This window comes from Stegastes partitus, unplaced genomic scaffold, assembly GCF_000690725.1.
Source record: "Stegastes partitus isolate 25-593 unplaced genomic scaffold, Stegastes_partitus-1.0.2 Scaffold1054, whole genome shotgun sequence".
In the NCBI taxonomy this organism is placed as follows: domain Eukaryota; kingdom Metazoa; phylum Chordata; class Actinopteri; family Pomacentridae; genus Stegastes; species Stegastes partitus.
In genome coordinates, this window is record NW_007578785.1 from 1 (window position 1) to 20,847 (window position 20,847).

General features: G+C 42.3%; 2 protein-coding genes across 3 annotated transcripts; both read right to left on the bottom strand.

The window, feature by feature from the left end:
* Positions 1–1,664: 1,664 nt before the first annotated feature.
* LOC103367474 (ferritin, middle subunit) lies at positions 1,665–3,406 on the bottom strand. The gene is made up of 4 exons (XM_008295503.1): positions 3,085–3,406; positions 2,513–2,659; positions 2,192–2,317; positions 1,665–2,073 (listed from the first exon to the last, which is right to left on the bottom strand). Exons 1-4 carry the CDS (start codon positions 3,184–3,186, stop codon positions 1,918–1,920), a joined length of 531 nt encoding a protein of 176 aa, XP_008293725.1. The 5' UTR covers positions 3,187–3,406; the 3' UTR covers positions 1,665–1,917.
* A 4,883-nt stretch (positions 3,407–8,289) lies between these two features.
* On the bottom strand, positions 8,290–20,842 carry aldh16a1 (aldehyde dehydrogenase 16 family, member A1). Of its 2 annotated transcripts, XM_008295505.1 has the most exons (17): positions 20,548–20,842; positions 18,138–18,237; positions 17,777–17,903; positions 17,528–17,685; positions 17,364–17,441; positions 16,650–16,837; positions 16,409–16,567; positions 16,176–16,334; positions 15,869–16,025; positions 15,620–15,695; positions 15,218–15,323; positions 13,614–13,744; positions 13,317–13,487; positions 10,941–11,145; positions 10,655–10,840; positions 9,773–9,898; positions 8,290–9,696 (listed from the first exon to the last, which is right to left on the bottom strand). In XM_008295505.1, the coding sequence occupies exons 1-17, from the start codon at positions 20,635–20,637 to the stop codon at positions 9,529–9,531; spliced, it is 2,385 nt and encodes a 794-aa protein (XP_008293727.1). In that variant the 5' UTR covers positions 20,638–20,842; the 3' UTR covers positions 8,290–9,528. The 2 variants fall into 2 exon arrangements, with proteins under 2 accessions (XP_008293727.1, XP_008293726.1); XM_008295504.1 differs by having other exon boundaries at positions 8,290–9,898.
* Positions 20,843–20,847: the final 5 nt, after the last annotated feature.

The window sequence follows — 20,847 nt, forward strand, 5'->3', positions numbered from 1 at the left end:
AGTATTCAACAGGTTCATGAAGGGATCTTGCATTGGAGAAGGTGTAAAGGAGCTCATCAACTCTATGGACAGCAAGTTCACAAGGGGGAAGATGTAAAGGATAAGCAGCTGCCTCTTTTGGACTGCGCTGTGCATGTTGAGGCAAATAGAAGCCTCAACATTAAACCTACACACAGAGATCAATATCTGGTGTTCAAATCCTAAAGGAAAAGGAGAAGGAGCAGACTCACGTTAGGAAAGCACCGAGGAGCTGTGGCTACCTCCCAACTGGGCCTTCATCAAATCAGCAAAAAGATCTAGAAAACACAGAACCACTACAAACTAGCTGGAGTATCTGGAAAACTCTCTCCAAACACAACATACTGGTACAAAAACTGGTTCACCCCAAAGATAAAACACAAGCAGAGTAATGTTGTACATGCAGTCCAATGGAGTGCACAGACCAGGAGAGACTAAACAACAGCTTCACTAGCACATGGCTCAACACATCTGATGGATAAGGGACAATCCTTAGAGGACAGAAATGTACACGTTTTGAAAGAAGCCATCTACGTCAAACTGGAAAGACCGTCCCTCAATAGAGGTGGAGGTCTGAGGCATCACCTCTCACCTGTTTACTATTCAGTCCTAAGATCTCTCCTCAGGAAGATGAAACCACATTCACACCTAGCCACAGAAGACCCTAACGAACCCCAATGTGGCACGGGGAGCACTAACGACTCACATAACGAAGGGGAGGAGGAACAAACCCCCAATTGAAACTCAGGTGTTAATGGCTCCAGATATAAGTATCTGGAACTCCCAACTAGTCAGTCAGAACTGATGAAGCCTCTTGGATGAGAGGTGGAACGTCTTCAAGGAACTCAAGCAAGTCCAGTTGCTGCCATTAATCTACGAGAACAACCATGACCTGGATGACTGAGAACCTTCACAGACACAAAGTCGCTCACTTTCTGAACCTTTATCAACCAATTTTGTTGCAAATGACAATAAAGATGTATTCTGTACCTCTGCTGCTATTTATAGTCTGTGTCCAGTAAGTCTTTCAAGTGCTCTAAGTGATGTCTGAATTCAGTTAAAACATCTATAAATGATAGCTTCTCGACAATAATCTATTAAATGACGTGTGAAAGCTGTTACTTAAAGTAGTGAACCTGAGGAAAATTTGCACCTGAACATGCAGCTCCCCTGGACTTGTAATTTTCAGCCACTGACTGCATATAAAGATGGATGAACCCTCCGAAAGGTCTCCTGAACAGCAGCTTTGAAGCTGCAGTACTGAACTTCTCCAGCAGGTGGCCTTAGTGCATAACAGAACATCCCAGAAATTAAGCTTTGTAGAAAATGTCCAAAATATACATTCTACTTTGTACCGTGTTATCGTTTGTCAGTTGCACAGTGGACTTAAGTTTTTATCTCAAGCTACTTTACACATAATATTCACTTTGATAATCAAACCATAACCACCAACCAAAAACTGCATTTAGATTTAGGTAATTTTACCCGTTTACTGTAGCTTTACACAAGCTCCACGTAAGAGTAAGTGACGCAGTGAGACTCCTGTGCCCATACCTTGGAATGTATTTGGATTCATGACTCAGCATGTAAACATACCAAGTTTCTAATATAAAACAGGTTGTGATAGATGCAGACAGACACCAGAATCCAGCTCAAAATGTTTATTCAGATTAGAAACAGATCAGAAACTTCCACAAAAACACCCGAAGAGACTGACGGGCAACGCCACAATCTAAAGAGCATCCATCTTTCCGTTTGACATTTACAGAAAAACACCACCAAAAAGTAAATTAGATGTGAAATCATGCTCAGTGTGTGAACAGCTGGAGCAGAAAGGTGTTTATTTCAAACCCTGCTTGTTAAGATTTTCACAGCAGGCCCACTCCTGGGTCTTTGCGTTTAGCTCTTGCCCCCCAGGGTGTGCTTGTCAAACAGGTACTCTGCCATCTTGTTGTTGTGGGCGTCCATGCGGGTGAGGTTGGTGATGTAGTCGCCCAGCTTCTTGATGGCCTCCACCTGCTCGTTCAGGTAATGGCTCTCCAGGAAGTCGCACAGCTGAAGGCATGAAGAGAGAACACTTGTTAGTTTGGTAAATACCAAAACAGAATTAAATAAAACTGAGGTTGGCATTCATTTCAATCCCATTGCCCTCCTCCCTCCTAAAACCACTTACATGAGGGTCTGTGTGCTCAGAAGCCAATTTGTGCAGGTCCAGCAGAGCCTGGTTCACGTTCTTCTCCAGCTGCAGGGCACACTGCATGGCCTCCAGCCCACTGCCCCACTCATCACGCTCTGGTTTCTGCACAAGAAACAAAAACATTTAATTAGTGTCGACTGAACGCTCATTGAACTAAACCTTGTGTACAGGTTCTTGCTCATGTTTTGACACCAAATGGGAGTCCCAACACACTGCACTTAATCCCAGTTCATCTGCAGCAGACAGACCGGCTGTGATGAAGCAAGTCCCAACAGGACCTCGTCTGCATGTACTGACCTTGACGTCCTGGAGGAAGATGCGTCCTCCTCTCTTGTTCTGGAAGGACAGCAGCTTCTCAGCGTGCTCCCGCTCCTCATCGCTGTTCTCCTTGAAGAAATGGGAGAAGCCTGGGAGGGCCACATCATCACGGGAGAAGTAGAAGGCCTGAAGGGAAGGAAGGAAGGGGAAAAAAAAGGTGGTTATTAGGACATATCACCCATCATTATTTGGCTAAAAACAGTGTGTCATTGGCAGTGTGAGGCACATGAGTCACGGTTTAAAGTATAGTGGGTTCAGGCACAAACAAGTGCTGAAGAAACGACAACCCAAGCATGACACAGCGTTTTCAGTTCACTGAGTGGGAGTAAGACACTCCTTATCTGGCCAACTGCCCACCAGTGGTAAACAACCAAGATAACAAGCTACTGAAACCCTGCATTAGGCAGCAATACACAGAATATGTGCATTTTTTTAGCAATTGCATTCAATATTCAGTCTCCTGTCAACAAACTAGAACACGTGTATAATACTCTATTAGGCACACAGCACGTTTAAATCCATATCTAAGACTACAAACTGTATTTTCTTACCATAGAGGTGTAGGTGTAGGAAGCAAACATCTCCATGTTGACCATCCGGTTGATGGCGGCCTCGCAGTCGCGGTGGTAGTTCTGACGCACTTGGGACTCCATCTTGGCTGGCGTTTCTTGTGCTTTTTCTTAACAAAACGGTACAAAAAAAAAAATAGAGCTTTACGTCGACTTTTTTTTTTTTTTTCGGTAGTGTTCAAGTAAAGAAGGTTTCTTCGTGTCCGGAATGCAGACGAGTTGAGAAGCAGCGAGCGGGACGAAAGGAAGAAGTTCCGTTCAAACACTGTTGAAGCAAGAACTCCTCAAAGGTCTCTCCCCTGGTGTGAAATGGAAGACGAGGCGCTTCCTGTATTTATACGCCGCCGCAGACCACGTGACACGCAGCGCGTTTCGGCCAATCAGAGCGCTCAGGGAGCAATGACGTAGCCGAAGCCGAGGACATGAACCTGCATGTTTTTTTTTGTGTTACTCATGTGATTGAAAGAAAGTTCCACAGTTTTAGTGATCTGCAGTGATCTGCTGACAGCAAGTCATCCATGTGAGATGACTGTGCACTTTTCCACACTTTGGATACTCTTCACAGATTTAGGCTGCAGAAATTAATTTGATGTATTGTAGTTGGGATTACACCTAATGCATGAGGCCACTTTAAAAAATAATAATTTATATATAACTTAGTCTTAAAATGCTTTGATAGGAAAAGCAAAAGAAGGATCCCTAGAGGACAAAATAGCATTGGGAGGTAAAGCGAGGTATAATAAAGTGAAAAACAAAAAATACAATATGTCAATAATAATGAATACAAATAAAGTAATAAAAGCAATTAATATGACGTAAAAAGGCAACTTTAAATTTAAAAAGGTGTATAAAAATGGGGTTTTAAAGGAGTCACTAATTCAGGCAGGTTCTTTTTAAAGCGGAGGGGCCCTCATGGTGAAATCACTTTTATATTCAAGCCTAAACTTTTGAACAACTGTGGTTTAGGATCTGAAGCTTTGAGGAGGTTGGTATGGGGTCAACATTTCTGCTATGTGACCCCGCCATGTAACCCTGAAAACACCTGAGTCTGGGTCTAAGATTTTAATGATTTAAAAGTGAGATTTCACTGATACAGCAGCGGCCCGTAAAATCCTAAGAATTAATTCTAAAAAAGGAGACGATGCAGAAAAGCCAGGAATTTGGGACGAATGTGACGTCATCTGTTATAACTAGCAAGCAGCGAACTCTGAACTAGTTGGAAGCGAGCGGGATTATTTGTTGAAGCCAGACAGAACGGAGTTGTTGACCCTGGAGAAAATAGGTGCATTAATGACTTTTATTTTTTGCAGGTTTAAGCGTCAAAACACGTTGCCTCTCAACGAAAAGGAACTTTTTTTTTAATCTCTTACATCAAATACTGCTCCAAAGTTTCCCCTAATACAATTCAGAGGCGTGAACAATGGGATTTCTGATTGTTATCTATGGAGATGCAGAACATTTTGTGTCTGACAACCTAAAGCAGCAGCAGCTGTGTTAAACTCCACTCGTTTCACCTCATAAACTCCACCACGTGACGGCCCAGACCTGCTGATATCGTGTTTACAGCCAAGGTAGCTTTTTACTGCATTACTCAACACCACCGCAGCGTTGCGAGACATTACCGAGACCGACTGTCCCTGCTGACTAACCGGAGACGGTCCCGGTCTGTACCAGGGTGCTACTGCAGGTTAAAACCATTTGTCTTCTGGTTATCGCTCATTTCTGGTGACATTTCGCAACGCAGACATAAAACAAGCCTCTTCTTTAACCGTCTTTAACCGTCTCCTCACGTAGAATGCATTTGCAGAATGATACAGCAGTGTCCTCACTTTCTATGTTAGTTTAGATTTTTTTGTGTGTTTTGTCTGTGAAATCTAACTTTAAACCCAAATACTGGCCAACCTTGAGAGCACTCTTTTTTTTTTCTGACAGCCTCAAAGAAGAGCTTGCTCAGACTTGCTAATGATATCTCTTCTGATCCCTTATAGGTCTTAAATAGAGGGCACCAGCTTCTGCCCTCAAACAGCCAATTATGGGTCCATCTGTGTAAACGTATTAGGATTGGTAGTTCTATTGTTTTGTGATTGGTCCTAACCACTGATAAAACAGCACACCGAGAATTTATTCAGTTTGAATTTTACGTTCAACGTTTTTAAAATAAACTTATAGAGTCTCACTGCAACAAAACTGCCAGAAGTGTAATTCCTACTGTCTCTATGTACCTATTATGTGGTGAGTAAATACACATTCATGTGCCCGGTGAATGCCATGACAGGCCCCGGCTATGAGCGTGAATAGGATAAATAGTTAGAAAATGGTTAGATGGGATACAACAATTATAAACACAGCGTGTATTATGAAAATGGACATATTGAAAAGTATAGGAAATGGTACCGACATAGCTCATACTGACTGTAAACATGTGTTCAGTGTGAGTGAGAGAGGTTTAGTATATTCTAATGAGTCACTTACATCAGGGATTCTCAACCATTTTGACCCCTAGGCCCAGGTTTCCCGGTACAAAGTGGCCCATTTAAATATGAACTCTTTCATTTCAATTGATCCGAGTCTTGGTTTGATTTGACTTCAATAACTAAACCAAGTCCACTTACAGTTTAACAAACCTTCTAAAATAAATGATATGATAGCTGGAGCCCATTTTCTTTTCTCCTGAAAAAATCCACCGGCTTTCCAACTAGCTTTGGATGTTTGGTTTGGAGATGCCACCATAGCTTTGAAGGCTTCAGTGCTTCGTTGGCTAGCGTTAACCCACACGCTGGGCTCTGGGCTCTGCTTTGCTACCTACATTCACAAAACCAGACTTGATAAAGTCAGGGTTGGACTTGCGCATAAATTTCGCCTTTGAGGAGGGGGTGGCATCACTTCCATCTTCATTTTTTCTTTTTCAAAACTTTTACATAATTCAGATTAATTGCGGCTGGTTTCTGGGGGGTCCTGCGGCCTTCGCGGCCCACAGGTGCAGAACTGAAAGTTTTTCGCGGCCCCATGGTTGAGAATCCCTGACTTACAGGATACTGCAATCACATTTATGTTTTACAGTAGTAAATACATTCACTAATAACCATCTGTGGCACTAAAGGGAGGTTAAAGCATTAAGATTTCTGTCTGTTTTTAGCTTATCCACATTTTAGTTTACATGAGGCAGAACAAGACCACATTAATTCCATCCTTATCAGACTGAAATAATCTGAAACAGCACCGACAGCCGCTTGTTTTCCACTCGTAAAGCCGACCTTTGTTTCAAGCGCCGACCCTTGAGAGTCTGTGCCGCTCTGCTCTCGACATCACTGCATCGTGATTCAACCTCGTTCAGCAACGATTACATTTAATGTTCCCCAAACTATCATTTTAATTTTCTCGTTGGGACTTGTATTGCAGAAATGCATCACTCTTGTTTTTAAGATGTTGAAACTGAATTCCATTTTTTGTGTAACTGAAGGTCATTTTTAAAAAATAATAACACTTAAATAGCGCTTTTTCAAGATACTCAAAGACGCTTTACAAAGTAGGTGACACCAAAACAAACAAAAATAATAACAAATAAATAAAATATAATGGGAAAGAAGCATAAAGAAGAAGAACTATGAGTTGCAGGCAGTGCTGAAAAGCCTTTATGGAGAGAGAGGAGGATGTCCATCTTCTTTTTAATGGTTTGCAGTGGAGCGTATGGAATCCTGACCCACTGCTTCAGTGTTATCGGTAACCAAAAAACTCCCTCTGAATAAATTAGCCATTTCAAAGTTGGTGCTTTAATGCATTTGAAGGAGGTAGTATGTGAGCCTTTGGGTTTAAAACCTCTTTATGCACAAACAGTGTAACAGGAACCTCATCTAAAACTAGATTTATTTCTTAAATTAATATTTCTAGCAGTATGACGTCATTTCCTGGGAGTCAAATATACATTATGCACACATAAATGGATTTCAAATGTGCCATATTTATATTATTTTGTCCTATTATTGCCATAGTAGCTTTGAGAGTAAAAAAACAAAGATGACGTTCTAATTAGGTTCTGTCTGTAACCTCCATTGAAACTAGTCATGATGAAATATGTTATTGTTGGAGGTCAAATCCAGCTCATCTACCTCAGTGTTCTATAAAAGACATGCAGGGATTTAGGGTGACGGATCCAACCCCTAAGAAAGCGCTGTGTCATGCTCTTATTGTTTCACAAACCTGGGACAAAATAACAAAAACACTTTGTCATCAAGCGGCTAAACTCACTTTATATCCCACATTCAAAGACTCTGCAGTTTCGACATCACCTTCACCGTCTGTTGTTTTTTTTTGCTTCGTCATGTGACGCCGATTAGGCAAACCTCCTACAGGAGCTGCATCGTGTTTCGTGGAGGATTGTGCTGTGTCACTGTTGTGACTCAGCATTCCTCAGCTTCAGGGCCATCCTTCCTTCCTTCCTCTGTTGTTTTGGTCACAGACAAAGGGAGGAGACTTGTGACCGCAGAAACATCTGACTGGAAGCTTACCTCAGTGCTCTGCTGGCTGGAACCAGTTTTGGGAACCGAAAAGGAACAAGAATGTTGGGAAAAAGGAACCAAAACTGGACGTGACTCATTAAAAACTGTATGTTCTGACCAAAGCATGTCGGCGGGTGTCTGTGTGTATTAGCAACTAGTGGAGGAAAGTTGAATGTATGGCTGCAAATAGTGAATATTGCTTGTTTTTTTGCATTTTTCATTAATTGATTAGTCGCTTGATCTATAAAATTGTGTTTCCAAAAACTCAAGAAACACTTTGGTCAACCCTGGTTGGTTTTAAATGAGCTATAGAAATAAAATGGACCTTTCAGAATTTTGGGTCAATTTGGGAAAAGTCATCAAATTTCAGGCTAAAAGAACGACGTTTAGGATGTTTTTACTGCTGTTAAAAGTCAAAACGGGTCAAATTTGGCCCTAAAACCGTATGTAAGGGTTAAGAAGCTGTAAACAGAAATGTTCTCTTTAAAAAAAAAACAAACAGTTTAATTATTCCCATTAACACACCAAATAATTAACTTCTAGTGCCCACCTTAACAAACCCTCACCCTAGAAACTGTATTGGATCGCATTAGATTTCACATGTGGACCTAACAAAGTAGCAGGTGAGAGTAAATGCACGACAATCCAAGAACCACGCCGCTGTTAAAGCAACAAAACGACAAACGAGTGCTTCAATTCATTAAATTATCTTCTTTTAATCATGGCTTCTAGACAGAGAGACCCACAGCGTCATGCTCTGGCGACACACACACACACACATCTGGAAACATGACTGATTTGACAAAGTGAACTTGGATTTCACTGGGAATGTTTGAGCCACAGGACAACAGGAGACCTCCCGTGTCTACAGTATTACTGTACAGCAACAAACACACACAGAGCAGGAAGATGTGTGTGTTCGGACTGAGTCGATGCGTTTTTGCTGAGTCATTGGCAAAGCTCTAAGGCAGGCGAGGTTTCAGGTGGCAGACTGAACAGACTTGTGTTTAAAATCCTTCCAACTCAGTTTTTTGTTATTTTTTTTTTTTTTAGCATGAACCAAACAAATCCTGACCCAAAAGTAAAGATATACGCAACAGACCAAGCCGAGGTGTGAAGAAAAATAAGCACGATAGTAGAAAGCAGAGGTAGAAAATCAACAGGTCTTAGTAGAAAAAGCTTCCAAAAAAAACAAGAATCCAACCATACGAAGGGGCAGCTATTGGCGATGGAGCGTCTATGTACCAGATGTATTCTTCGGGGTTTTTGGCCAAACAAACAAAACATCACACGAGCTCCAAAGGACAGTCTTCTAATGGTAAGGATGTGAAAACGCCAGAACCAGCGATGAAACGATCCTACAGGTGACTCGTGTGGCCACCGCTGTCCTTCATCGTATTCCATAAACAGAAAAATGCATAGAAGAGTCATTCAATCAAGTACAGTTCTTTTATCTCAACGAGCAGACGGATATGGTTTTCAGTAGCACATCTGCTGATTTACCTCTCATAGGTGTGGTTCTGTGTTTGCATTGCACTTGTGAGTTTGATAAGAGGACTAACCTGCTCCGGCCATTTTATAATCACAGTGAGGGAACGAACCCCTGTAGGTTTGTCTTTTAAAGGCTTCACTGACACATTTTTATGGCACAGCAATGAACTTTTACCTGTTTGTGTCCTAAAATTCTGCCCACATTGAGTCTCCGTGGCTCTAATCTCCACATTAAATCTATTGGAACATATATATACGCTTTTCATTCCTCGTTCTGCTCACCCCTTGCTGTTGATTCCATCTTGTCTGACCTGGTTGCAGTTAATTTTCAATCGTTTAATCTACATCCTACAGACTGATGTTATAAGAGTAGATATTTGTAGCTCTCCCCTCCTCTCTCTCCCTGTCACCTTCATCTTTTATTTATTCTCCCTGTTTCTTATGCAGTAGGAATCCACACGCTCTTCCACTGGACGGCGTTTCTCCAGATCTCCTCCAGGAAGGACGGCTCGGACCGAGTCCAGTTCATCCCTCCGTCGTCCTCTTGGCAAAACAGGCGCAGGGTTTTCAGGGGGTTGGTGCAGGTGTGCTGGAGGTACTGGCGGCCCTAAGAGGACACGAGTCAAGATGATTAGATGACACGAGTTCATCGATGAAATCTGGGCGTTTGTGCGAGTCCTCACCTCAGCGCTGCCCCAGTACCAGATGGCTTTGATGACGCTGTGATTAGCAAGAGCGGCAGTCAGCTGGTCTCGACCTCCTGAGATGATGTTTACAAGACCCGCGGGCAGGTCTGAAGACTGGAGCACCTGAGGAGGACAAGGCGATATAAAGATAACATCAGTGCTTACAGGTACATAAGCAGGTGGGCAAAGGTACTTTAATGCCAGTTGGTGACGTGATCACATGTTGCAGCTTCCTCTGAACTCAGCAAAATCATGACTTTAACACAGTTTTTTGTTTTCTGCATGACAGTCAGCTGTGCTTCTCTCTATGGAGTACGGCCTTGTCTATATTGTCAGGTTTCCATCGTAAGTTAGAGCAGATAATCGAAGAATTTACAAAAAAAATACCTGCAAACGGCCGGCCATTTTCCACATAAATACGAGGAAGCGATCTAAAAGAGGTCGTTGTAAAACCAAGTAGAAAACATGGCAGAAATATGATCTTTCTGTTTGTTATATGTGTTAATCTGAGGGATCCTTATTGCTTCACACATATTAGTGACGCTTAAATCTGATGGTACTTTTAGTCTCTATGGTGGGAAAAGACACCAAAGTCCTTATTATTGTCCTTGAGTTCTTCTAAGAGCTTAAGAGTTTAATCTTTAATATTAAAATGGACGCTAAAAAATACAAGTTACACTAGAATCTGGATTTTTCTATTCATATGAAGAAACTTGGACAACCATTTAGTTTACTTTTTAGTTGGAAAACACACCACTAAATAACAAATTCATTTATCAACTCATTCTCTGTCAAAGTTAGTGTTGATTTGTTTTCTCTTACGTTTGGTTCAAGCTTCTTTGACTTTGACCTGAATCGACTTGCTGCTCGTCATATTACCTGAATGAAGGCCAAGGCCGGCAGCGGGTACTTCTGACTGGGGACCATAACAACAGCGTTGCCCGTGGCGACGGCTGCCCCAAGAAGCGTTACCATGGAGAGGAGAGGGTTTTTGTCAGGTAGGACGACGCCCACGACTCCCAGGGCTTCAGGGAAGGACAGAGCAGAGCCTGATCTCGGCATGGGCTGCAGGAGACGGAAAACACACGAGATAATCAAGACTTAAGCTCAGACAGTCGTCTATAAATTGTCATTTTTCTTTTTTTTCAAATAGTAAATTCCTCACCAAAGATCCTCCCTGGATTTTATCACAATAAGCCGCCCAGACATTGAGCCTGGCAACGCTGAGTTCCACCTCCTTGTCGGCCTCGTCTGTCGACAGACCGGTCTGGATGACGACAGATTTCGCGACGTCCTGCTTCTTTGACTCGAGGCCCTTGGCCAGAGAGTACAGCGACTGAGCGCGTGCAGTCGGACTCTTTTTCATCCAGCTAGAGGAGAGGAAGGAATGAAATATGAACAAAGAAGCCTTGGAGCCACTACTGACACGTTAATACCTGTGTGTTTATCAGGTTATTGTTGATGATCTTTGTCAGAATCTGGGAATGATAGTTGTAAACTCATCGTGTTAATGTCCTGCAGAAAAATCAAAACCACAGACTGGGCTTTTAATGCTTTGTACTCTCTGACAGAATGACTTTTGAATACGAGACGTAATTGTTATTAAACTCAGTTGACACTTAAATATGGACTTTGTGTTGGCTCAGCAAGTTTTTATCAGCTCCCAAAGTCAAGCTGAACTTTGGCTGATGTCAAACACACACAGCCCACTGGGTTGTGAAATAACAAACCACACATATGTCCTCACGAGAGTCTGAAAGCCTGAATAAATGTGTTTCATGGAGGCCAAGCTTCCCCTCTTAATGTTTTACTTTGGCCAAGAACATTGAACCTGTGAAAAACTGCACATCTCACCATTTAAAGGGAGTCACAGCTTTAACTATATGTCATTTAGTCGATGATTGTACTTGTTAAAACAACCGATTTGAGCGAACTGCAACACTGGACTGTAATTTGCTTCATTGTGAAACAGCTGATAATGCTAGAGCAGGACTCCACACTGACTTTTTCACTGTAGCACAACTTTATTTGGTCGCACCTCCAACCTTGTCACGGGCAAAACACAGCACTTGTTGAACCTCTGCTTGTTGATAGACGCTACAATTGACAGATGTTCCCTAAACGCCCCACATTGCAGACTGTGGTAGCTGCTGCTTGGTGGCTGTGGTGCTCAGACAGGTGTGTAAATACTTTGAAAGAGTTAAACTGGGGCGTTCTGGGGCGAGTGATTTTTCTGTACAATGTGGAGCGCACCTACATGTGCTGTTCCGCTCATAGGAAATGTAGATGCGCTCCACATTTCATGAGAAGACCGCATTTCTTTTTGTTTTGTTTTTTTTTAAGATATTTTTTCGGCCTTTTTTTGGCTTTATTGGACAGGACAGAGAGAAAGAGAGAGACAGGAAAGTGGGAGGAGAAAAATAGGGCAAGGACCTGCAGCAAAGGGTCATGAACGGGACTTGAACCCATGACCGCTGCATCCGGGTCTGTAGCCCTTATACATGGGACGCCAGCTCAATCAGATGAGCTATAGCAGCACCCCAAGAAGACCACATTTCAAAGTGTAAATACCACAGTACAGGTATAAAAGTGCTGCTTTCAACCTCTGTGGTTAACACAGTAGCTGCCTGCGCCGGCTACAGCGACACCAAAACAGTTTAAATGTCATCAGGCACTTGCACGTTCTGTTGAAATTTCAACTCACACACTCTCAGTAAAGTTCACAGTCTGGAGCCCTGAAGAGAAACATGGGAATACACAGCTGAGGCTGAGAATGATTTACATGGAAGGTTGAGGTCAAACTGTATGGTTTGTTCACACTAGTTTGACTCAGCCCTTCATAAAAATGTATGCACAGCCCTTATTTTCTGTCTTTTCTGCAAACAACATTAAGACAGAGTCAGAGCAGTTCCCCTGCTGTGGTGGCTCAAAGTTAAAAAAATCTACACACATGATGTTTAGAAACTCATAGCACACAAAATACTAATAATACTGAACTAACGGCTCATAATAATATCAAGATTCCTCACGTGTTTTCATAGGTTTCATATTCAAATGTTTAAAGTGGAGGTGAAAAGGTCCAGCTGTTCTAATGTGGGATGAATAAGTATCATCTTATGGCGACTATATTTACATTTTCTACATATTAAAAATAGTCATTTAACACTGTTAAGGCAAAATTTTAATAAATGTAAAACTGATGTCAGAACACGTTCTACTCTTAGTCAGAATTCTGATCTAAAATATTCCGTCTTTGAATTTTAACATTTATATTTTGTCCCCCAAAGTCAGTTAGGAAAATATATTTAAAGACATGTACGTACAGGGTATACAGACAGACACATACAGTTAACCTTTTTAAAAAAATCTTTAAATAAACTCAGAGTTCAGCTTTAAAGTTTGTTCAAGCAGATTCCTGGAACAAGTCCCACATCGTATAGTGAGTTTTCAAGCCCGATGAATGTTTGTGTTATTTGATAGCTGGACTTTGACATCCTGCTGCACTGCCTGTGTGTTTATGTCTGTGCGATAAAGCTCTCACCCCGGCTGGACTTTGATTGCAGCCTCCACAGCGTTGCGGACGTCTTTCCGGCCTCCATCTGGACAGTAAGCCAACACGCCGTCGCCACCTGGTGACTGAACGGCCACACTGCAGCCAGACGCCGACTTACAGGCTTTTCCACCAACAAACTGCTGGTAGGATGGAGGACCACTGAGGGGGGAAGATATGGACAGATTATTACGTTGTGGCCTGACAAATAATAATGTGATTAAACCTATGATGCCATTTGATGCCTTATAAACGTGACTAAACGTGGAGAGAGCATTACAAACCTACCTGGAAGAGTCTGACTGATCGGGAATGATAGCTGGAGGTGCTGCTGTTCCAAACACTGAGTAGTTCATTGGAGCAGGGGAGGAGCGAGGAGGACCGGTAGAAGAGGACGAACATAGAAACTGGTAAAGACCCTGAGGAGGTAAACATACAGTCACTTAGAGATTTGTTATATATTTTGTGTGGAGCTATAGAGGAAAGAAAATACAGTAAAAGACCATCAGAAAGGGAAACATCAACAAATAATATTGTTCAGTAAATGATGAAAACTGTGAGTACAATTCTCTAGTTTGAACCTCAAACGGCTTTTCTACTCTAATGTTTATATTTTTACTACACTTGTATTGCTGTATTTTTACTTACATTTTGCTCTTGCTCTATTGTACTTATTATTTATTAGGCTTTCTTTAAAAAAGCGGGACCTGAGTACTAATTTCGTACCATAAACGTGAATGTGAGCTGGCATGACAAATAAAGGTCCTTGAATCCTTGAATCCTTGAAACCAGTTGGTTAAAATAAAAGCATCGAGCTATTTATTAAGCTTTACCACCTGTCAGTTGATGAAATAACTGTAATTAAAACTTTTTTTCAAATTTTAGTTTTCCATTCCTTGTTATTGACACACATTAAATCTTACTTTCACAGTCAGACCTTTCTGCTCAATATATTTCTAATTATATTAATCATGTTTATGGACAAAGCAGCGGTTTTGTGTTTGCTTGTTAATGCTGCCATCATGCCAGATGTTTAAATTGTAATTACCAGCAACTAAAATGGGAAAAAACCTCTTTAAATCAGTTTTGTAGTTTGAATTTAAAGTCCGAATCTGCTGGAAAAGATTATAAGTGTTACACACAGCTGCCAGTTACAGTTAAGCAAAATCCAAAATCAACATTTATGAAGTGGATTCAGCTATTTCATAAAGGATCAACACATAGCAGACTTTATTGGTGCCCTTTGTTAACAAGTCGTAACACAACAAAGCAGATATTTAATTTAGACAGTTTACATGATACTACAGCGACATGGGAAACAAGTTTGGAATAAAGAGTGAACGCCTTGAAGTTTGGATAAACTCCCAGTTCTTCCTATTTTCCAGACTTTTTTCTGAATGTCTTCAGTAGAACACCCCGGCACCGGAGCAGCTTCTTCCATCAGGCCACATCCCACATGAAAAACTACTAAAGACTCGTGTTGCACTACTTCTGTGCATCACCGTTACACGTGCATTTCCTCAGCTTCATGTGCAATATTGTAATTTAAACTGTTTCCTGATTTATTACTTGGTTTAGGCAAGTTTACGCCTCTTTTCACAGTACTGTTTCATTCACATAGAACTTCGAATTTCTTACATCTAGATTTCTATATTTATTCCTGTCTTGTTATTGTTGTGTACCAGAGCTTCTGATTCTTCTGATTCTGATTCTAAAACTGTGCGTCTAGCAAGGCTAACGAAAAACACCGAAAGTAAACCTACTAAGAACATCTTCACACAATGTCTTTTCTTAGGAGCACAATGGAAGTGAGCAACATGCTAAATTCCTGTGAGCTTCTGTAGGTGCCACCTGTTGAAATGTTGACTGTGTGAGACAGCAGAGAAACCCACCTCCTGTCCTCCATCGGTGCAGGTGCCGCTGTCTTTGTGACCAGATGAAGGCAGGCAGGGATCAGACACAGAGTGGGAATTCACCCACACCGAGCCGACCGACAGACTGGGAGGAGAGAAAAAAAAACAAAAAGAACAAAGTGAGAAATAAAGGTATCACAGAGGAGATGACAATATAGAAAAAAAATACACTAAAGGGATATTCATACGTCTTTAGGCTGCTTTTAAATTAATACAATTATTTCTTTTGTCTGAGATTTACTAAAACAAAGGCACACACAAGGAAGGAAAGTCATCTGAGAGAGGATGCAAATCAAGTGAACAGAGGGACTGTAGAGAGACTGAACTGTAAAACCAGCAGAAGAGAAAAAAAGAGGATGTAAAGAAGGAAAATGTGTGAACCTGTTGGCCGTCTCCAGAGCCAGCGTCAGGTCTTCAGTCCAGATAGATGCAGCCTGACCATGAGGACTGTGGTTCCCTGTACAGAGAACAGAGACCATCAGAGTGCCTCTAGTGAATATTCACTATTAACACACAACCCAGAATGTGTATCATGCAACAGAGAAACCTTCAATAAACACTGGAAAATGCAGCGTAGAAACCATTATATCCCAGCTGTTGTGACGTGATGATGATGAAATGCTTCCTCACCCAGAGTCACTGCCTCTGTGTTGCTTCTGAAGGTCATGAGAGGCAGCAGCGGTCCAGGAGGGGGGGCGACCACACATGGCGAGGAGGAGGCGGCGTTGCAAAGCACCGTGGGAGGGTACTGGGCTCCAGGGGGAGGGGCGGTGCTGGACTGGATCAACTAAGGGGGAAAAATAATGTTATTTACTGACCCAGGAGACAAACTAATTTCAAAATAGTTGGTGATTCATTCAATAATTAACACCTAAACAGTTAACGGATGCAGCTCTATTTGAACTCAGCACCACTTCCTGAAGGGTTTCGTACTCACCGTGGCTCCCTGCTGCTGAGCTTCTTGCACTGCAGCGTCCACCAGAGCCCTGTGGGCATCGCTGAGCAGGGGGACACACTTCATCCCGGCCATACGCAGCCTGAGACGAGCCACCACGCTGTCCACCACGCTCTCCTGCACGCACAACACCCAGTAGACCTGTGGGCAGAGAGGAGTGTTAACGAGAGCCGCCTTGTCCTTCCTTTACTGGATTATTTCTCCACATGCATCACCTCTTTCTTCTTCTTGAAGGCCGCCTCTATCGCTTCATCCACAGCACTGTCGATGTCCGCCGACTCGAAGACGATGAAGGGACACGTGGCGCCGATGCACGGGGAGACGGACACGGGGACCCCCAACCCTGCAGTGGCCTTACACAGAGTTACGCCATCCTGAGAGAGATGATGTAAAGTCAGCTCTGTCTGTAGGCTTTATAACACATGCACAGCTACACCAGCTCCCTCACACACACACCTGCTTGTTGCCGCTGTAAGTGACGCAGCTGATGACGAGGTTTTGAGCCACTTTGACGGCCAGACTGATATCAGCTCCTGTTAACACATTCAAAGCCCCTGCAGGGAGTCCAGCTGTTGTGAAGAGCTGAGCCAAGAGCAGCACTGGAGCGGCGGTGCTGCGACCAGGGACGACGATCACAGAGTTACCTAGAAGGAGGCAGGAGTCAGTTATAGTCACCGGTTTGGGTCACAAAAATCTAAATTTGGGGTTTTATTGGAGGTGCAGTGATCAAGCTGAAGGACAAAAATGTAATCAGCGACTGTTTGGATTAATGACATCCAAGCAAAAATGCAAAGTATTAAATGGTTGCATCCAATCAAAACTGGAAATCTGTTTTCTTTGGGGGTTTTTTCTTAAATTTTACAGACTACAAAAAGAAGCAATCAGCCCCCCCACGACCCTAGTGAGGATTAAAGTGTACAGACAATGGATGGATGAATAGATCAGTTAGTTACGACCCCTGTTATATGTAGATACAATCTACTGTGAATGTGTGCAAAGGAGTCCTCCAAGCAGACTCCAGAGGTCTGGAAAAGCAGAATAATCACCAGACCTACTTGTCTCAAGTGTCTGCAGCTTTCAATGAGCGAATCCACAAGGGAGAGTAAACAAAGCCTAAAGAGTTAGAGAATGTCAAAGATAGAAGTACAAACATGGCTGTGTGAGTTTTACCCATGGCCAATGCTGGTAAGACTTTGAGCATAAGGGAGTAGAGTGAGCAGTCATCAGAGGCGACAACTTCCACCACATCTAGAGAAGAGGAAAAATAAACAAGATTGTAAAAAACCTCCAATTAAAATGGACATGAATGGTTTGTTGTACTGGCGTTCCCTCACCCAGAGGCATCCAGTCGGCCATGAGTGTGTCTCTGAGCTGAGCCCAGCCGCTGTAGAACTGCAGCAGTCTGACCAGAGCGGAGGACGAGCAGGAGGCCTCGCACATCTCACACAGCTCCGACACACACTGGCCGTGCTGCCCGAGAACGCTCACCATCCTGTTAACGGAGGAAGAAAAGCCACATTAACCTTCATGTTGAGTTAAAGGTTGTAACAGAAAGAGTGGAGAGTTGGTGAAATGAGCTGGACCTGAGCAGGACTTTGGCCCTCTGGAGGCAGGTCAGGCTGCTCCAGACTCTGTGGCCAGTAACAGCCAAGGAGGCACACCCGGTAATATCGCCCTCTGCAGCGCATGTTATGGTGCACAAAGCATTGCCTGGAGGACAGAATAAATAAAAACATAAAACAACACACTTGCGGTTAGTTTCATCTTATTCTTATTTTCTTCATCTTATTAAAACCAGAACTGAATTTCCAAAGCTGCAACCACACAGATGGAAGCTACCCAACTATCAAAATAACTTAAAACATGTAGATGTTAACCTAATGAATATGCAGAGTGGTGTAAGCTGCTTCAACAATCTGCGTGCTGTAAATTCAGGCTGCTCACCTTTAGAATCAGACAGAGTGTGGCTCTGTCTGTTTGCTGGACGCTCAAATTTGCCTTTGATGAAGAGACCCAGAGAGCGGGAATGATGATCGAGCCAGGCCTGATGGAGAACAAAAGGTCAGCGCTGGAACAAAGAGCCTACAAGGTAACCAAAACGGGACGAGGCCCCGCTGCAGAGAACGCATTCTAAGAGAAACTGTGTACAATCATAAACACACTTGTTGACAACTTCAGCGTCTTAAAGATGAAAACTTGCTGCTGTTCCAAGTCCTACATTATAATTAACTGAACAGTTTGGGGGTTTTGCAGCAGGGTCAGACATAACAAGACATGTGGAAATTTTGATGGACAGTTTTGTATACTGTCATTTAAAAGCCAAAAAATAAGCAATGCATGATTCAATATAGAAAATATTGTTAGTTGCAGGGCTAATGAGGATGCACTTCACAAGTGCTCTGAGATATGTGTGTCCACACAAATTGGACAGTTAAAAAGCACAAAATGCTTCCATGAATAACAAATGATTATCTGAAGGGGTTTTATTACGATGCACAACAGCAACTATGACGGGTTTGTGTTACGTTATCATATTAGACAGCACATTCCTGTTATTTCTGATCATTTAATAAACAAAAATGTTGTATGCTTGAGTAAATGACACCAAAATTAACAAGATCTTGGTTAGAAAAATGATTTTTTTTCTGAATTAAAACCATTTTTGCTGCTGATGAGTTTCCTTTGGCACCGACTAAAACCTCTCTGGGTGGTGCCAAAAATTCCTCTAAAACCATAGTGTTCATGTTTTGATCTATTAAATACTGAATCATAACATTAAGAAACAAATCCAACACAATTTCCTTGGCTTGATTTGACCAACAGTCCAAAAATACTCAGACATTCAGTTTATTACCACAAAAAACAAAAGAAGAGCAGCAAATCCTCCAAAGGGAGAAACAAAGAATACAGCATTTTTATTAAAGATAAAGGCTTGACTGAGTGGCTCAGTTGTTTTCCCAATCACCTAATCAATTAATCGCTACTCCTTCAATTATGTGCATACGACACAACAAACCTCCTGAATACAGCTGATTTGCTGATGCTGAACACCTCTGACGAGATTCTGACAACTTTGTTTGTGTATCTTTGTTTATCACAGCTTAAAAATAATATTAAAAAGGTGGTGTGTCGAAAGTAAATTCACATGAGGCTGCTAGAGGTGAAAAGCTCTGATTTCAACAGCAGACAACAAGATGAGTAACAGGTGGAGGAGCAACATCAAGGAAGATTTCTATACATCAAGATCAAGAAACGATGTCACAGCTTTTACCTCTAAATGACGCCTGTGTGACGCTGAGCGATGCCCAACCCGGTGCTCACATTTTATTGGCCAGGATGACACCACCTCTGCAGGACAGTGACTGATAAAAGCTGCTTGGGGAGGCCAAGCGGAGTGTGTCAACTATTTACAGACAGAAGACCAAAGTGCAGACCTCCAATTCTCTCTGAACCACCTAAAGCTTCTCCGATACCAATTCTTTTGGTAGCAAGCAGTAATATTAATGATTTTATGTAAATTCAATTAAACTAGTCGATTACTTAAAGTGGAAAGGAAAAACTTCTTCCACATTGCACCTCAAAAACATCTTTCATTGTGCACAACAGGTACATGCCCAGTTTTTAGCACAGCCCTTCTGTTTTAAAGGCCAAACTTAGATTTCTTTTGCAGCTCTCCTCAAGACGAAGCTTTTTATGTGTGAAAATGTTGGCGTGCCTCTTAAAAAAGCCACCCCACATGAGCCTGAATATCAGAGACAGCAGCGTTTGGAGACGCAAGCAACACATTTCTAGAAAACTAGTTTAAATTATTAGATTTATTCCACCTCCACTGAGAAAAACCTTTAACAAACTAGTTCAAATCCAGCATTCTTCCACTATAAACAGATACAGATCTATATTTAATATTACAGTGGTTAATTTATCGTACTTCCATGTACGTGGCATTCCCTTTTAGAGGTTTACAAAGAAGGTACGGTGACTGAATTACTGCACATGGCTAAAGTAAACCTAGAATTGTATTGCTGCCATGTTATAATACATTACACAGCTTTCCCCCCTCATAATTCTATTAAGTCTCCTGATACAATAGAAAGACTTTAGACGTAAATGACAGCAAATGAAGCTCCCCTTCAGTATGAAGATGTCTAGACATGCAGCAGGCCCCCCTGACCTTTCATAACTTAATTCTGAACGGTCAAGTCACATGTCTGCCTTGTGAGTTACAGTTAGCTAACAGTAAATGATTTTCACATGAGTGCAGCAGGAATATTTTTACACTTCCCAGCAGTGCAGCATGCTAACATTCATAAGTAAGCAGCAGAAGTTATTTCTCCACAGTAACTCAGAGCGCTACCTGTGCAGTAGCAGTGCTGGAAGGTGTTGCTGGTCCGTACTCCATGCTTTGGAAAATCTCGTACACTGTCTTGGTGGCGCTGCCGGCCATAGCAGAAGTCAGGAGGCAAAAGTCGCCGTTTGTTCGCGTCTGGACGGTGTTCAGAGTGAAAGTATTTACGCCGAATAGAGTTAAATGAGAATTTGAAGAGAAGTGAGTGGCAGGAAGGGAGCTGAGCTGTCAGTCCACTTCAAAGAGCAGCGTGCTAGCTTCCCTCCCACTGACAAAACTTGAGGCTTCAGACATGCGCAGTGGGAGCGA

Bases quoted from the DNA above. Each gene is read 5' to 3' on its own strand.
- LOC103367474 (XM_008295503.1), bottom strand. From the start codon at position 3,186: ATGGAGTCCCAAGTGCGTCAGAACTACCACCGCGACTGCGAGGCCGCC. The intron at 2,660-3,084 runs GTAAGAAAATAC...CCTTCCCTTCAG, and splicing joins CCTACACCTACACCTCTATG to GCCTTCTACTTCTCCCGTGA. The intron at 2,318-2,512 runs GTCAGTACATGC...TTTCTTGTGCAG, and splicing joins TCTTCCTCCAGGACGTCAAG to AAACCAGAGCGTGATGAGTG.
- aldh16a1 (XM_008295504.1), bottom strand. From the start codon at position 20,637: ATGGCCGGCAGCGCCACCAAGACAGTGTACGAGATTTTCCAAAGCATG. The intron at 13,745-15,217 runs GTGGGTTTCTCT...TTACCTCCTCAG, and splicing joins GCACCGATGGAGGACAGGAG to GGTCTTTACCAGTTTCTATG. The intron at 10,841-10,940 runs GTGAGGAATTTA...CGTCTCCTGCAG, and splicing joins AAATCCAGGGAGGATCTTTG to CCCATGCCGAGATCAGGCTC.